The sequence below is a fragment of the Bidens hawaiensis genome, unplaced genomic scaffold (genome assembly GCF_021521415.1).
Source record: "Bidens hawaiensis isolate Kalapana, Puna unplaced genomic scaffold, B.hawaiensis_p1.1 tig00002186_1, whole genome shotgun sequence".
Classification (NCBI taxonomy): Eukaryota; Viridiplantae; Streptophyta; class Magnoliopsida; order Asterales; family Asteraceae; genus Bidens; species Bidens hawaiensis.
The window spans coordinates 1086796-1104834 of NW_027491117.1; the positions used below are offsets into that span (position 1 = coordinate 1086796).

An 18039-nucleotide genomic window follows, 5' to 3' on the forward strand; every position below is an offset into this window, starting at 1 on the left:
TCCTAGCTATTTGGCATAATTGAAAGTTATGGAATTATAAAATAATTTTAAACCAAGTTAAATAAAAGTTTTAAATAGTTCGAAAGACCGAATTACATTCTCGAATTGGTTTAACATAAACAAATACAAATACAAAAAGTCCGAGATGTTACATTATTTTTATTTCTTTAGATATTATCCCTCCTAAACCTAAACACTGGTCGGTAGTCAAAAATGTAAAAAGAGGAAAATAGAATAACTAAGAATGACACAAATCGAGAAGAATGCGAAGATACATACGTTTTCTTAAAAACAACCCTAGAGTTCTAATATTAATAAAAAAAGATGTACTTGTTGATGAAGACGACCATGGTAATGTTGAAGGGCATGAAGCTAATATCAATGAAGCTAGAAAAGTATCATGATTCTTTTAAGTATATTATTTAGATCATTTTGCTAAAAAAAACTATTGTTTTGTTTTATTATTATCACATTTGTCTAAATTATGTAAGAGTTTTGGGGTTCATATTTTAGAGCCTTTTGTTTTTCATGTCCCAGGCCCTAGTTTTTTTTTTTTTTTTTTTAATTCTCAGAGACGGCCGTGGTTAATTGGATTGGGTTTAATTGCAAGTAAAAACAAATTAATTGGACGAGAACCGCAAATTTGAAACTATTAAACTAAAGCTGCATATTTAGTCAAACCATAAGGACGAAAATCATAATTCTCTCGAAGTAAATTTACACTGAGAAAAAAAAATGGAAGAAGAGACCCCAACCTTTCATTAAGCTACTCCCTTTAATCGTATGTCTATTTTTTAAGCAAAGAGAAAATTCATGACTTGGTTCAAATACGCAGTGGCGGATCTTGAACGTCTAGTATGGATGAGCCGAAATTCACGAGAGCCAAAAAAATTTTGTTTTCCCCTACTACTATGTTTCGGGTCGGCAATCCGGTCCGGGTCAAACAATGAAAACGTACTATATTCAATCAATCAACGCAAATACCGATTCAATAATTTAAATTTAAATTCAATCATTCAAATTACCACCGTTCTTACACAAATAATATGAATGGGCCGGACTCAAATCTCAATGACGAATTGATATAACTCACCAAAACGTAAACAAACACACAATAACTAATATTGAATAACTCTCAATATTATATAGAGGAAATAAATTCTAAAACCCCAATTTCACGTAACTCGTGTTTCTTTAGATGAATCCTAACTCGGTTGCATCTCATGTGTGTTTCTAATGTCTAACCATAACTCGGTTTATATATATTAACCTAACTTGCTAGCCAAGACATTACCAAATATAATAAAACTTTAATTGCAACCTCATAAACCCATTACATATTAATGAATCTCATGGGCCCAATAGGTCCGACCCATTCATCTACATGTGATAGGTTTATTAAGATGGTTACATCCAACAAAATCTGGGCTTATTTTTGTATCGGGCTTTATTTTTTAACATTTTGTGGCTGGCCCAGACTCAAATAATATGGATGGGCCAAACTCAAATAACATATATGGGCCGGACTCAAATAACATGGTTGGGCCAGACTTAATAAATATAATATTTTTGGAATTTTTCCGGTAAAAATACACTACTAAATGAAAAAGATGATGTGGCCGCAGCCCGGTTTAGCCCAAGAAAAGAACCGTCCCTGCAAATACGGAAGCCTTGATGAAACAGTTAAGAAATCTAGATTTATGCATGCCTTTAGGCATTAGCAACTATATAAAAGGTTAAATGAGATTGTTCCAAAGAAGGTTGTTGAAAATTGAAATGAGCACATAAAAGCTTTCTTCTGAGCAAAAAAAGTATGCCCATAAATGAAAGGTTGTTAGGTATAATTGTATAAAATCCTGTAATAGATTTACAGGTAGAAAAATATTTTGATATGGTATCTTTATCTATTTATAATTTAAACATAAAACAGCATTAGTACGTAAGAAAAGAAATCATATGTAGATTATTTTAAGTTATTCATTAAGTTAGAGAAACATATATCAACCCTTAACAACAACTCAACAGTCAAGTTGCAAATCAACAAGATTAAATAAGAAGATTTGTAGATAAAGAATAGGAAGATTCGTATCTATTTACCTTATGAATAGTTAACACTTCAATTAAGATCGAAGGTTAAAACTCAGTAATTACATGTCTCCAAAAAAACACATGTATCACATGTAAATGTAGGGTTTCAGTGGAGTCAAAATTTTATTTATTGAACCCGGTTCAATAAATGTGACAAATAATAATTAATCATATTAATTAATAAATGCACAACGGAATATAAACGAGTAATCAGCACCAAAACTAAACCCGACATGATCCGGTTACAAAACCATACGAGCACGATAATATTAAGCAATATATTATTAACTACCGATGAGATAATATATACCTCGGTTAATGAATAACCGGTCGAGACACCGAGGGATAACGAACGGTGCTAGTTGACGAACAAGTAACCGGATAGCGGCGACGACAACCTTTGTCGGTAGTAGCGGCGGTATCTGATCAGGAGCAGCAAGCAACAACAACAGCAAAGGGCGGCGCGGGGAAGCGGCGGCAGTGGCTGTGTTGCGGTGGTGATGTTCGGCTTTAAACGGAGGTGGCGATTTGTTTCCTTTACGTGAAGAAACAAAAACCAACTATAATTGAGCTTATGCTCCACTTTCTTTGGAGTGGTGGCCGGCTTCAGTATTATTCTCCATGAGAGACTCCCTTTTTTTTTAGGTTATTATTATATGTTAGTATATATAATTATCAAAACCTAACCGGGTCTTCAAAATCCAACTTGTTTAAAGCCAAAACAAGTTTATTTACTTAGTAAATAAACTATACTATTTATAACTATTATAAATAATAATTCCGTCATAGTTATATTCATCATTTACCGGTTAAACAATGTTAGCGGATTTAAGTTCGTTGCCCAAGGTGTAACTCTTACGGGTCAAACTCGGTTAGTCGCGTTGACTTTACCGAACTGGTCCATAAAATCCAACAGTCTCCCACTTGGACGGTTTCTGGTTAAGTTCCTCAACGCTAACAGCCAGCGATGCTCTAGCTACACATGGCTGCCCCCAACAAGTTATGACATTTTAAAGTCATTAACCAAAACATCTTGGAATACACTATTGCAAGATAATGAGCTTATGGTAATCGTCGTCATTTATCCTTTCTGTATAAGACATCAATTGAACAATGAGACATGGATCATATTCAATCTAATATGGTGTTCAATCATTATTGTTCTCGATCTAGAATCAAAGTGGACTATCAAACGCGTAGTAAGTTTGGGTGAGGCCTCACACTTCACCAATTTGAATCAACGAGGGCGCCAAGATGTCTAACAGTTACATATCATGTAAGAGTACAGAATCCCATCTTGAATACATACAACTCCCAATGAACTTCAGATTATTCCCAACCAATACCTTTATAGCTGGCAGTTACGCGACAGCGGTTGACACTGATCAAAGAATAGCCTTTAGTAAACGAGAGTTCTAATATGTATCTCAGGTCTAAGGACACTAAATGAGTATACCAATATTAAAATACATCTTATGACTAAGATCCATGAAGATGATTTGATGCGAGTTACATCCAACGTCATTCAAAATGAGGTCTGTGAGTTTAGAAGTCAACTCCTTGAGTCCAAAGTCAGAATAGTCTTAATTCAGAGTCGTTCCCATTAGTCTGACCAACTACGGATAATTTAGAATACAACATTCATGGATTAAACGTATTAAAATCGAGCACAGTTATATTATTCAACATTTGAATTTAACCATTAAATCAAAAGAGAACTTAAAAGTATAACTGTTTAAATGTTCACACATCCAAATACTAAATCAAAACAAACTACTAGCTAATCTAAGAACGATAGCATCTATGTGATGATTATGCTTGTCCTGAATCATCGGTTTAGTGAAAGGATCAGCTAGGTTTTGATCTCTGTCTACTTTGCTTATTATGATGTCTCCTCGTTCCATTATTTCCCGAATGAGATGGAACTTCCTTAGAATGTGCTTGGCTCTGTGATGACACCTGGGCTCTTTGGCCTGAGCAATAGCACCTGTGTTATCACAGAACACCTCGATTGGTTTATGAATACTCGGAACCACATCGAGATCAGTGATGAACTTCTTCATCCAAGCAGCTTCTTTAGCAGCATCTGATGCATCTATGTATTTTGATTCGGTGGTAGAATCCGCCACCACACTCTGCTTGGAGCTTTTCCAATAAACAGCTCCTCCATTGAGAGTGAATACATATCCTGATTGTGAGCGGGAATCATCTCGGTCAGTCTGGAAGCTAGCATCAGTGTAACACCTTATAGTGAGCTCTTCTTCCACTCTTCCAAACACTAAGAACATATCTTTCATCCTTTGCAAGTACCTCAGAATGTTCTTCACAGCAGTCCAGTGGGCAATGCCAGGGTTCTGCTGAAAACGACTAGTCATGCTCAGCGCATACGAGACGTCAGGTCTAATACATAACATAGCATACATGATAGAACCAATCGCTGAAGTATATGGAATTGCTTGCATGTGCTTAGTTTCAATGTCCGTTGCCGGAGATTGCGATTTGTTCAACACGGTTCCTTTAGCCATAGGGAGAGCTCCTTTCTTGGAGTTATCCATAGAGAAGCGTGCCATTACTTTGTCTATGTAAGTACTTTGACTCAGCCCTAGAAGCCGCTTAGACCTATCTCGGTAGATCTTAATTCCTAGAATATAAGCAGCTTCACCAAGATCTTTCATTGCGAAACAGGATCCCAACCACTTCTTAACTTTCTTAAGCATAGGGATGTTGTTTCCAATTATCAGTATATCATCCACATACAAGATGAGGAATGATACAATGCTCCCACTAGCCTTTCTGTAAACACAAGGCTCATCTTCATTTTTGATAAAACCAAACTCTTTGATTTTCTCATCAAAATGAAGATTCCAGCTGCGAGATGCCTGTTTAAGTCCATAAATGGACTTATTCAGTTTGCACACCATGTTTGGATATTTGGGATCGACAAAACCTTCAGGCTGAACCATATAGACATCTTCAGAAAGATGTCCATTAAGAAAAGCAGTTTTGACATCCATTTGCCATATCTCGTAGTCATAGTACGCAGCTATGGCAAGCAATATCCTTATCGACTTAGTCATAGCAACGGGCGAGAAGGTTTCATCATAGTCAATACCCTGAGTTTGAGTAAAACCTTTCGCGACTAGCCGTGCTTTATAAGTCTGCACATTTCCATGCATGTCGGTTTTCTTCTTGAAAATCCACTTGCTCCCTACTGCCCGACACTCGGGAGGTAGCTCAACCAAGTTCCAGACTTGAGTGTCACGCATAGATTGCATCTCGGCGTTCATGGCATCTTGCCATTTCTCAGATTCCGAATCTAAGATAGCATATTTGTAATTAGTAGGTTCGTCGCTTGACTCGGCTACTAAGAGGACCTCGGGACCATCTAGATGCCATAGGTATTTAGAGTTTGGTACGCGAGTCCTATTACTTTTGCGAACGCTTGTGTTCATGTTCGATGTATCAGCAACAACAACTTGTTGATCAGACGTTCCAACTTCCTCAGCGGTAGTTTGTAGTTCTTGAATTTCTTCAAGATCGACAATATTATCTCCAGTTCCTTGATCGAGAATTTCCTTCTCAAGAAAGTGGCCCTTCCTTTTGATAGAAATCACATTTGTATCAGGATGGAAGAAATAATATCCGCTTTGGTTATAATATCCGACGAAAACAACTTTTACGCCGCGAGGATCGAGCTTATCGTCAGAATCACTAGTGACATAAGCATCACATCCCCATACTCTTAAGGAAAGACAAATTGGGTTTTCACCCATGCCATATCTCATATGGGGTTTTGCTTACCTTTTTAGTTGGAGCCAGATTGACAATGCGGGAGGCGGTCAAAAGGGCAAAGCTCCAAAAGGAGTGAGGCAAGTTAGTTCTACACATCATTGATCGGACCATGTTTAGCAGTGTAAAATTTCTCCTCTCGCTCATGCCATTGTGTTGGGGTGTGCCAGGTGGAGTGAGCTGTGAAACAATTCCACGCTCTTTTCAGATGATGTATCAAATCTAAGCTGAGATACTCTCCGCCTCGATCTGATCGAAGCATTTTAATATAGAAAGATTATATACATTATTGTTTATTGAACATCAACCTCATAAATACCATTTCGAGGTTTAGCCTCAAAATAAAAGATATCATTCAAGTAGGCAGAAATAGCAATACTATTAAAAACGTACTTAAATCCTTGTTCAAATAGTAAAGAAACTGAAATAATGTTTTTGGTCAAACTAGGTGCAAACAAACAGTTATCTAAAGTAACTACAAGGCCAGACGGACAGGCAAAATGATATGTGCCAGTTGCAAGAACTGGGACTCTCTTCCCATCACCAACGATGAGTTTCATGCTGCCTTGTTTCAGCTTTTTCCAGTTTTCAGGCTCCTGTAAGACATTCACGATGTGGTAACCACATCCGGTATCAAATCTCATGTGTTGCTAGAGACAGTGAAAAGTTCAATAACGTAAATAGAAATACCTTTAGAGGAGCTTTCACCATTGGTCCTCTGCCTTTTCAGCTCAGCAAGGTAGTCAGGACAGTTACGTTTCCAGTGTCCCATTTTGTTGCACCTGTAGCACTAGCGCTCCTCAGGGGGGGGCGGTGGTACCTGTGCAATGCCTTTGTTAGTGTTGGTGGCAGACTTGGCAGCAACAGTAACCTTCTTCTTGCCTTTACCGTTATGACCCCTGTTCTTGGGTTTAGGCTTGACGACACCACCAGATCGAACCATAAGGACTTGATTGTTTTTAGTGGGAATATTCATCTCAGCCGTCTTGAGCATTCTATGAAGCTCCGGCACTGTCTTCACCCAGCCATTCATATTGAAATTCATTACGAACTGGTCGTAAGAGCTGGGAAGAGATTTCAGGATGAAATCCGCTGCCATTTCATCTGACAGGGAATAATCAAGTTTCCTTAGTTGTTCGATATACCCTTTCATCTTGACGACGTACGCACTGACAGGTGATCCTTGTTCCATTCTGCAGCTGATAAACTGCTTCATGGTTTCATTGCGTTCTTGACGGGCTTGTTTCTGGAACGTGCCCTTGAGTTGTTCAAGCATCTCATAGGCACCAAAATCTTCCAAGCCTTTAGCAAGCTTGTAAGACATGGTGACTAGCATGATATAGGCGACCTCAGCCGAGTCATCCATATGCTTGTCAAGAACCCTCTTGGCATCAGCAGTATTGTTTTCAGGCTCGGTTGGAACAGGTCCATCGAGAACATAGTGCTTCTTTGCCATCTTGAGAACAAGTCCCAATCAAGAAAATTGGTGCCATTCAACTTTTCTTTCTCAAGGATAGCCTTGAGGGTGAATGAGGAGTTATTATCAGTAGACATCTGTTTAAATAAGCAAAAGTAAATTTTATTAGTATTTTCGATGTTTTTAATCCTATTATTAATGACCCAATAACATTAGTAAATAGGAACTTGAGAATCTAGCTTCCAGTTACTAATGGCAGCTGTAGCACACAACATTAGTAAGTGGTTAGGCAGATAAGCAACGATTGCCAATTGTGAATAGAGCCAACTCTCGTTTATAAGGCCTATTAAGACAACATTTGCCTAAGTAGATACGTTTAGCCTCATCTATGCCCACTTTTAGTCTCCAGACAACTGTAGCACGTAACAAGAGAGTAAAGTAATAGTCGCCCTAGTATAGTCACTTGTGAAAGAGTCGGATGTGTCAACGAAACCCTTTCACCTTGAAGGAATAGGCTAGAAATCAAGTGCGGTGTTGTAGCTCCAAACACTTGAAGTTTCGCAGTATGCCTCAAGTGTGACTTATAGTAGGATGGTATGGACTATTGATTTTAGAATTGGGATTAATTTTAAATATTACCGAATAGAGTAAAATTCCAGTTTTACTGTATTAATCGGGACAACTTGATGAACCCTTTCATCTCTCAGGACACTTAGTTTTTTATAACCTATTAAAACTAAGTTTGTCGCGATATAAATAACCAACTTTAAGTTAATAGTTACCTATTAAGTTATTTAGTTTTGGACAATCAAATTTAGTTTAATTTTGCAAAACATTATTGGTTATAATTTGTTTTAAATCAAACTTTGTTTTAAAGACAAATTTTGACAAGTTGTAAAATCCCTTTTAGTACTTGTTTTATTATGATTGTTTTAATATTTTAAAACTCCTTTAAAAATATATATATTGGTGTGAGGTTGGTTATTATATAACAATTATAAAAATAAGCAACCACAAAAGCAATAAACAAATACGTAAATCTATATGGCCAATAATTGTTCGATCTTGCTAGAGCCTATTAGCAAGACCGAACGGGTCACGGGGTCATAACACACAAACAACCACAAGGATGGACTTGAGTGCATCCAATCGTCGTCATGAGCAACTCCCACTGACTTCATGATTCCCGTTTAGTTTCCATGGTCTTTGTCTTCGGGTCTTCGTTGATTACAATATTTATAAATGAAATACAATATTACAAAAATAAATACAATAAAGGAAAAACCATAACTGTTACAAATTTGAACCATCCATATGGCCAAAACCAAAAACCAAAACTAAAACATCACAAACAACCACAAACATAGTCGGGCCAGATTTACATATTACATAACAAACAACCAAAATTCGGACAAACTTTTGGTCAAACAAAACAAAATAAAATTTTGACCAAAATATAAAATTTCCTTAAAATTAATTAGACCAGAAACTTTAAAACCAGTTAAAGTTTGTGCTCTAATTCCGGTTAAAAGACCGGTACCGACTCATACGTTGTAACCAAGGCTCTGATACCACTGTAGGGTTTCAGTGGTGATCAGTCAAAATTTTATTTATTAAACCCGGTTAAATAAATGTGACACATAATAATTAATCCTATTAATTAATAAATGCGCAGCGGAATATAAACGAGTAATCAGCACCAAAACTAAACCCGACAGGATCCGGTTACAAAACCATACGAGCACGATAATATTAAGCAATATATTATTAACTACCGATGAGATAATATATACTCAGTTAATGAATAACCGGTCGAGACACCGAGGGATAACGAACGACGCTAGTTGACGAACAAGTAACCGGATAGCGGCGACGACAACCTTTGTCGGTAGTAGCAGCGGTATCTGATCAGGAGCAGCAAGCAACAACAACAGCAAAGGGCGGCGCGGGGAAGCGGCGGCAGTGGCTGTGTTGCGGTGGTGATGTTTGGCTTTGAACGGAGGTGGCGATTTGTTTCCTTTACGTGAAGAAACAAAAACCAACAACTATAATGGAGCTTATGCTCCATTTTCTTTGGAGTGGTGGCCGGCTTCAGTATTATTCTCCACGAGAGACTCCTTTTTTTTTAGGTTATTATTATATGTTAGTATATATAATTATCAAAACCTAACCGGGTCTCCAAAGTCCAACTCGTTTAAAGCCCAAACAAGTTTATTTACTTAGTAAATAAACTATACTATTTATAACTATTATAAATAATAATTCTGTCATAGTTATATTCGTCATTTACCGATTAAACAATGTAAGCGGATTTTAGTTCGTTGCCCAAAGTGTAACTCTTACGGGTCAAACTCGGTCAGCCGCGTTGACTTTACCGAACCGGTCCATAAAATCCAACAGTAACTTGGCAAATGTAACACGCATACTCCAAAATGAAGCAAATCACGTACAATTATAGAAGATCTAAAACAACTTCAGATCCGTATCCAAAGTTATTTCCTCATGCAACCCCTTAGTTAAGGTCACTAAATGTAAATGTGCATATCATATTGCTTGAAAATTGGCACAAACATCTACACAAACACAAACGTTGATAATTAATTAGCAAGGGAGAGACATAACACGAACACTATAGAGATTCAAAGGTTGCCGTCAAAGATCATAATCCTGGTAAGTTCTTGAAAATTATTCTTTGGTGGTTTTCTTACATTTGTGACTTGTTCCCATTGTAAACTTGTCTCATAGGCTTTCATTTTGTAACTCATTTTTTTATTTTTTAATTCCCAAATTGCTTTCGCTAAACAAATCTGTAATCAATACATATTTCAAGCGGTGCTAGTTAATCAGGGGCCAACAAAGGCCTAATTGAGGCGAGAGGAGCATACTCTAGAGGCAAATCTCAAGATATCAAAAAAGATTTATACAAGTAACACAAGGAGAGAAAGTTAAATGAAAACTATGTAAGCAACAATAGGTTCCAACCTCATCTCACTCATCAAAATCCGTCATAATATACTAGCAACAAAAGAGGCATATTATAAGCATTACACTCCGCCATTAAGGAAGCCTCATACCAATAAAACATAGGTTGGTACTATGAATTGATACAAACCACTTACATACACCAACTATACGAAGAAGCAAATTAAAACATCACACGAACATGTCACATAGAACAATCTAACTAGAGATAAAAAGAAACACGGGCTTGTAACAGGCCAATGAGGGAAGTATGTAGACAAAGAAAGACACTCATTCTCATGTATATAAGAGAAGGGAAATTTACACAGTAATCGTCTGGTAAGAACACGACAAAACGTAAGATCTGCATTCAACAATGAAATTTCGAACTCTACGAACGTAAACTACCCAAGCTCAAACAGAGCAACCCCCAATAATACTTACAAATTACAACTAGTTGAACCTGAACAATCTAAGTAGGCAAACTTGTGAGACAAGCATATGATTATATGAAACCAAAACAAAACCTTAAAACAAACAATCCTATGTCTTCTCCACGTCACCATCTTCCCCAATCTCAATATTATATCATCCAACACACACCCAACAAAGACATCGTCAAACCCATTAAACAATAATACCCTAATTTAACCTTTAGACACATAAAGTTTTGTTTTTTTGTTTTGGTAGAGAGAGAAACCAAGATTCTTGAAATCAAATCCTCTCTCATGTCAGACTAAACTGACCCTTGTTCATTCTCCACCAATTTTCAAACTTTCTTCAACAACATAATGAATCCAATTGAATCCCATCTGGGTTTGTTCCATCACCACCTGGATCCCACCGCTGAATCCCAGCCGTCCATTTTTATTAACCCAAACCTGCCGGAAATTGTCAAAAAACCCCAGTCACCACAGCCGCCGCCGTTGGACTTCTGCCTAACGGAATTTGACTACGACGAAGATTCCGGCAGCCCCACATCCTCCGACGGCACAAACCCTAACCCCCAAATTATAAACCCTAACCCTCACATATCATCCCAATTTTACAAATTCAACACCGAATCACACTCGTTGATGATCCGATGCATTCTCGAAAGCCGTTTGGCAACCCCGGACGAGATCAGGGCTGCCACGCCGGCCCCGGTGCTCGCAAGCTGGAAATCGGTGTGGAAAGACCGAAACGAGGACACCGCGTACTTAACCGCGTGGAAACGGATACAGGATAAGCTCACGGTCCATTCGGGCCAGCACGGTAACGAATTCCTGTGTTTTAAGAATAATTTGAATAATCAGTTTGTGTCACATACTAGCCAATGGCAAGATATTGTAATGAGCTTTCATGGTGATGCTGATTTGAAACATTTAGGGGTTAAAGAAACTATTGAGAAGATTAAACAGGTTTGGACTGTAGGTGCTAAGTTTTATGGGATTCCTGAGTCTTTTATTCGGGCTTGTGTTTCGGCGTGTTCCGTTTGTTTAAATGGGTCGGGTTTGGGTCGGTCGAAAAGGCGGCGGTTTGAGTATACCGAGTCGTTTGACGTCCCGGCGAAACAAGTGCCTTGTAAGTTGAAGCAGTTGGCTGCTAAATATAAAGTTGTATTGTGTATAAGACAGAAGTATATTAGGTATAAGCCATTTATGGCGGAGGTTAAGGATTACGCGTGTCATCGAGCCGGTGAACCTGTTAAGAAATCGAGGGTTTTGAAACGGGAACCGTATGCGTCGAAGAGATGCGGGTGTGGGTTTCGGATACGGGCCATTGTGCCAATTTGTAATTATAATGAAAAAGATAAGACCTTTGTGTATCAAGAAGAGGGGGTTGCTGTATTTAAGTTGTATGCGGTTCATACCGGGCATGAACCCGGCCCGTTAGATGGGAACGCGAGGATTATGCATCGTGTTGTCGGGCATAAATGCGGGTTCTTGATGGATCACGATTTTTTTTACGGGACAGGTGATGAAAATGATATGCAGAATTCGGTTTTGCAGCAAGTAAACGAGTTGAAACATGAAGTCGGGCTTCTTGAAGGGAGAGTTTTAAAGATTCCGCCTGAGGTTTTGGACTCGGTGTCTCGTGAATTATTTGATGTTTTGACTAAGGTTAGGAACTTGGGAGAATATGGGTCGAAACCCGGGTTTCTTTTGGAAAATGAGTTGGTTGACTGGAACGGTGGTCAAAGTACAGATTTAATGGAAGATGATGATGACGGTTTTGACCCGACACTTGGAGATGTCGGTTCGTGGGATCAAATAAATGGTGACAAGTGTAACGGGTTTGATTGTGAGGATTCTAAATTAATAAAGCATGTAACGAATGATGAAACTGAAACCGACCCACTCATTGGTTTGCAGGTTGACAGTTTCTACCCTGAGAATCATAAATGGTATGATCCGCCATGTGGGTTGGGGCCGGGAATGGACTGTGGGGAGATTGTGTAAAACGGGTCGGCCTGTTAGTAACTAATGCTAGAGTTGTTAGGTGTATATTAGTGTACACAGAAGAATGATTTTGTAAAGTGTAGCTTTTTTGGCTGCTTTGCACATACTTCTTTGACTATATCATCAACCGTGTTGTGACCCGTTAAGTTTAGGACTTTTAGTATATCAATGAAATCATCATTTTCTCTAATTTGCGATTTTTGTTAATCTTTGTTTTGGGCATTAATTGTTTTGCTTTTTTTGCGGTTTAGAATCATTTATCTGAAGAACATGTTTTTAGCCATGAAATACTCGATTAAATGATGTCTCTCTTCTTTAAAAGCTCCTTACCAAGTTGTGAATCATTTATGAATTTTCCCAAAATAAGGAAATAAATGAAACAAGACGAGCCAGGGCTCGAGGTCAGCTCCTTTTGAGCTCTCTTTCTAAAGCTTGAGCTTAGCTCATGAGTAGTTTTCTAGCTCGAGCTCGGCCTATTTCTTACTTATTAATTTTTTTATATAAGTAAGAAATAGTTATTATTTATATATCTAACATAATATATATTATTAAGTTATTTATATTATAATTTTATATGCATATTTAAGTTTATATTTACATTTTTAAGTAAATATTGTAAAATTAAGGACTCGTTTTGGCTCTGTAACCTACTCAGATCATCAGATCGATAAGAAAAGCTCGGGCCCCGGCTTGTTTATTAAACGAGCTTATTTTTAGGCACGGGCTTGTATAAGCTCTAATGGATTTGAGCTTTTATCTTTAGTAGCTCACTAGCGGCTCAACTTGGATTGGCTCGGAATATATGTCTCTGCATGCATTTTGCTGACTTTTTTTGGTCAAAGAACAGTTTTGAAGATCCTAGGTTGTTGAAACTGTGTTCAAATCCAGGGGAAAACATGGTAGGTAAGCTGAATTGTATGGAAACTATGATCACTATGTAGTCTTTCATCTTCAGAAATAATCATAAAATCATTATAATTTTGGGTCTCTAGAATAAGTTGTTTGACTGACAGATTCTGTGAATGTGTTCATAAATCACAGTAGAGTTTGGAGTGGCCTTGTGCAGCAGGTCTTTCAACTCTCAAGGTATTGTTCTTACGGTTTGGTTTGGCGGTTGGAGTCAAAACCGTTAAGAATGTATTAAGTTTTAGTAGTTATCATTGGTGATGTATGAACGTCGTACTTACGCATAACTGCATATTCCAAAAGTGAAAAAAACGAAAAGAAATCGCAATAATAAAGTTAAAAGGCCGGTTTGGCTTGAACAGTTGCGTCCAAGTTCCAAATGGTTGAACCTGGTTTTTCAAATTATTAACCGTGAACCGAGCCATGTAGAACCTGTTTAATCTGTCAAAGAATGTGTTTAGTAAGTACTTCACTGATTATCTTCCAAGACATTTAGACAAAATTTGCCAAAGAATGTGTTTGCAAACATAGGTCACCTATATCTATTGTTTTTATTTCAAGTTTCTCTTTTTACTTTTTAATATAAAATTAAAATTATATATATATATATATATATATATATATATATAACCCAAACAATTAAAATTAAGGGTCAAGTTATTCTACAAAGGGGGATAAAAATGAAAAGGATGAGAAAAACTTGTAGTCATACCAACAAAAAAAAAAGACTTAATAAAAAAAAATCATAACTCAAGATTTAATAAAAAAACAAAAAAGGTTAAAACACAAAATGGTTTCACCATCTTTCCCGTTCTCAAAAAAAAATAAATAAATAAAACAATGTTAAGTGAAAAACATCATTGTATTTTGTGTTTATTTTCGTTATTGATTGTGTCTTTTTTTCCTTGATATTGTGTTATATTACTCAACATTGTATTATATTTTGTTCGGTATTTTGTTATATTTTGCAATCTATTGTGTTTTATTGTTATTGATCTCGGCATTGTGTCTTTTCGTCTTTTTTTTTGTGAACGGGAAGAATGGGAGAAACATTTTAGTTTTTTATATTTTTTTTGTTTTTTATTTATATTTTGACTTATGGTTTTTTTATTATTATTTTTAAGGGTTTTTGTGTGGTCAAAAATCCTTCTCACGCTTTTCATTTTTGTCTCTATTTGTATTTTAAATTTACCCTAAAATTAAAATACAATAAATTACATTTTCATTAAAAAAGATGTACATAAGTATTTAATGAAACTAGTCTTCGTTCGAATGGTAATGCTTAAACTAAACAATAATTTATTAAAAAAAACACAATCAATTTGTAGATTTAACAATAATTTGATAAATATTTTATAGTTTAAAGAAAAGCCTCATTTAACAATGATATATAGCGTCACTTCAACATTAGTTGGGTAGTAAAGGATCTTGTCTTTGAAAGTAAAGTCCAAGGTTCAAACGTTAGCATAAGAGTAGACAATTTCTTAAAGTAGAGCTATATGAGTGAGTGTGTAGCCGTTAAAAAAAATAAAAAAAAATGATATATAACCACACATTAGACATCTATAAAATAATTTAAAGAAAAAGCAAGCCTATACTACTTGTTTCTTCTTCATTTCCCTACAATTACAAGATACAAATCTTTATCAAAACTATTGGTTTATAACATGTTGGACTTATTAAATCCGTGTAATACCATTATTAAAAAACTTCATTGTCAACCAAGGAATAATTATGTAAAACCCATCATTTATATTCCAAAACATGTAACTAGAGCTATATTAAGTTTGTTTTTTTTTTTAAATGACTTCATCTATCAAACACATTACAAAACATACACACACATGTACGTGCGTGTGTGAACCCTAAGCACTAACTTATCTCAATTTTGAAAGAATACTAAACATATTGATCTAGCATTCCAACTTTCCAAGTAAACGACTTGTCATTGAGATCTCCTCGTTCCATATCCCAATATTCCTAAAAGTATAAATTCAAGGGCTCCTAGTGGCACCCTCGGTTAGTTTTATGTGAAGGGACCAAATCTTCGTAATCTTCATGGCTTTCGATGGCACCCTCTATTAGTTCTAGATGAACTAACCGAGGCATGAACTCTTTATCATATCCCGTTACAATATTAGTGATACTATAAGTGTCATCTAATATTTCTTCATCAACTTTGTAAGATAACATGGATAGTTCTAACGTGGAGGGAAAATGATTGGACCCAGGCTCGTATTCTTCACTATCTCTTGTTTGATTTGAAAAGAATATGGTTACAATGCACAAGCTAAGTGATACGGCCCAGCCCAACCACATGCAGGAGCAGGCCCAGTCAATGATTAACAACCGGACTATACGTGACAGGAAGAAGCCCAACCGATTGTTGGATTAAAAGTCAAGCCCACCATCATTTAGTATTAAGCCACGTTTATTTTGTCAGTTTGTTTATGTTGAATTGTTGAAGTTAATTGCATGCATGTAGGGTAAAGTAGTGGTAGATCATGGCTAAGAATAAGGGAAGGGACATGGTGAACATGCAAACATGCATGGTGGACATGTATTCCATTGCATCTTTAAATACTTGTAATTGTTGCATTTGAAAGATATCAGAAAATTGCCCCAAAAAGTCTTGTTCTCCCTCTCTTTTCTTTGGAGTGTTTGCCTACTAAAAAAGGCTATACCATCTTGGTGCTTTCATTCACGTCTTAACACCCTCCATCATGCCGCCTCGCAAAGACACTACATCATCGGATGACTTGCCGCCGACCGCCACTGATCAATTGAATCAATTGATTTCCATCACCACCAATTCAGCCAACATTCAAGCCAACCTTAATACCCAGATTGCAGCATTGGTCCAAGCCACCACCAACCTAAACACCAAACTCGACACCCAAACCGAAAACACCGCCCGACTCATCATCATATCACCAAACAAACCAACCATTTAGCTCCTGGATCCGACGACGATGAAACCTCCAAACCGGCCCCAAACCTTACTCAACCACGCAACCCCAGATCACCCAAAATTCAATTACCAATGTTCGATGGAACAAACCCATTGGGTTGGATATTTCAAGCAGAAAATTATTTCACATACTACCAAATTCCTCCACAGGAACGCGTCACCCTCACCGTGTTTCACTTTGTTGGCGATGCGTTAACATGGTACCAAAACCAATCAACCAACGGCTTGCTGGGAACCTGGGCAGCCTTCAAACGATCCGTTGAACTTCGATTTGGTCCATCGACGTTTGATAATCATGAAGCAACCTTATTCAAGTTACACCAAAAAAACACGGTGCCAGAATACCAAACAGAATTTGAGCGCTTGAGCAACCGTATCACAGGTCTATCGGCCCAAACCCTACTCAATTGTTTTATTTCTGGGCTTAAACCTGAGATACAGGCCGAAATAGCTATCATTAGGCCCACTTCGTTTGAAGAGGCTTGTGGCCTGGCCCGACGCATTGAAGACAAATTCAACCATTTGTTTAAAATCAAACCACCTTATCCCACAAAAACCTATTCTACAAAAAACTCCACCACACCACCTGTTTCCCCGATCTCCTCCATGTCATCCACCACTACCACCACTCTCACCAAACCAAATACCACCACCACCCAACCACGACCAACCCACCACTCCTACCGTCACCACCCAAACCTCTACCATTCATCAAACTCTCCCCAGAAGCTATCCAACAACGTCAAAAAGAAGGCTTATGTTTTCGGTGCCCCGAAAAGTTTTTTTCCGGCCACAAATGTTCTCCTCCACAATTCTTGTTGATTGTAGATAATGAAGATCAGCTCGCTTCCTTAGATGACCCACCCGATCAGCAGGAGAACAACATAGCACCTCCACAATTTATGTCCTTGTCCGATGCCGCCTATTTTGGTATGTCCTCCTTGCAAACCCTTCGTATCACGGGATACATAAATGGGAAACCAGTTACGGTTTTAGTTGATTGTGGTAGTACCCACAATATTATACAACCACGGATAGCCTACGCCTTGGGTCTATCGACAAAACCATTACAACCATTTGCTGTTATGGTTGGAAATGGCCAGCACATTTACTGTCAAGGACACTGTCCTGATGTCCCATTGCAATTGCAAAAGGCAGCCTTCCAGATTCCATTCTTCGTTTTTCCGGTTCACGGAGCCGATGTCGTTCTTGGTATCTCCTGGTTGGGAACTCTTGGTCCAATCACCGCCGATTTTTCAGTCCCAGAACTCTCCTTCACTATCAATGGCAAGCTAACAACCCTCAAAGGGGAGCCTATGACCAAGCAGGTAACCTCCAGTTCCTTATCTTCTATGCTCCGCCACGGATCCATTGCTTCGCTTCATGCTTTAATTTCGGACTCACCTCCGAACACCCCATCCTCTACCGATCTCCCTCCTCACACTGATACCGTCATCGCCGACTTA

The 18039-nt window shown here is 37.6% G+C and overlaps 1 protein-coding gene across 1 annotated transcript; it reads left to right on the plus strand.

Annotated features, from left to right (window-relative positions):
* Positions 1-11046: 11046 nt before the first annotated feature.
* Positions 11047-12851, plus strand: LOC143609762 (uncharacterized). The gene has a single exon (XM_077084429.1). The coding sequence runs from the start codon at positions 11047-11049 to the stop codon at positions 12694-12696; it is 1650 nt and encodes a 549-aa protein (XP_076940544.1). The 3' UTR covers positions 12697-12851.
* Positions 12852-18039: the final 5188 nt, after the last annotated feature.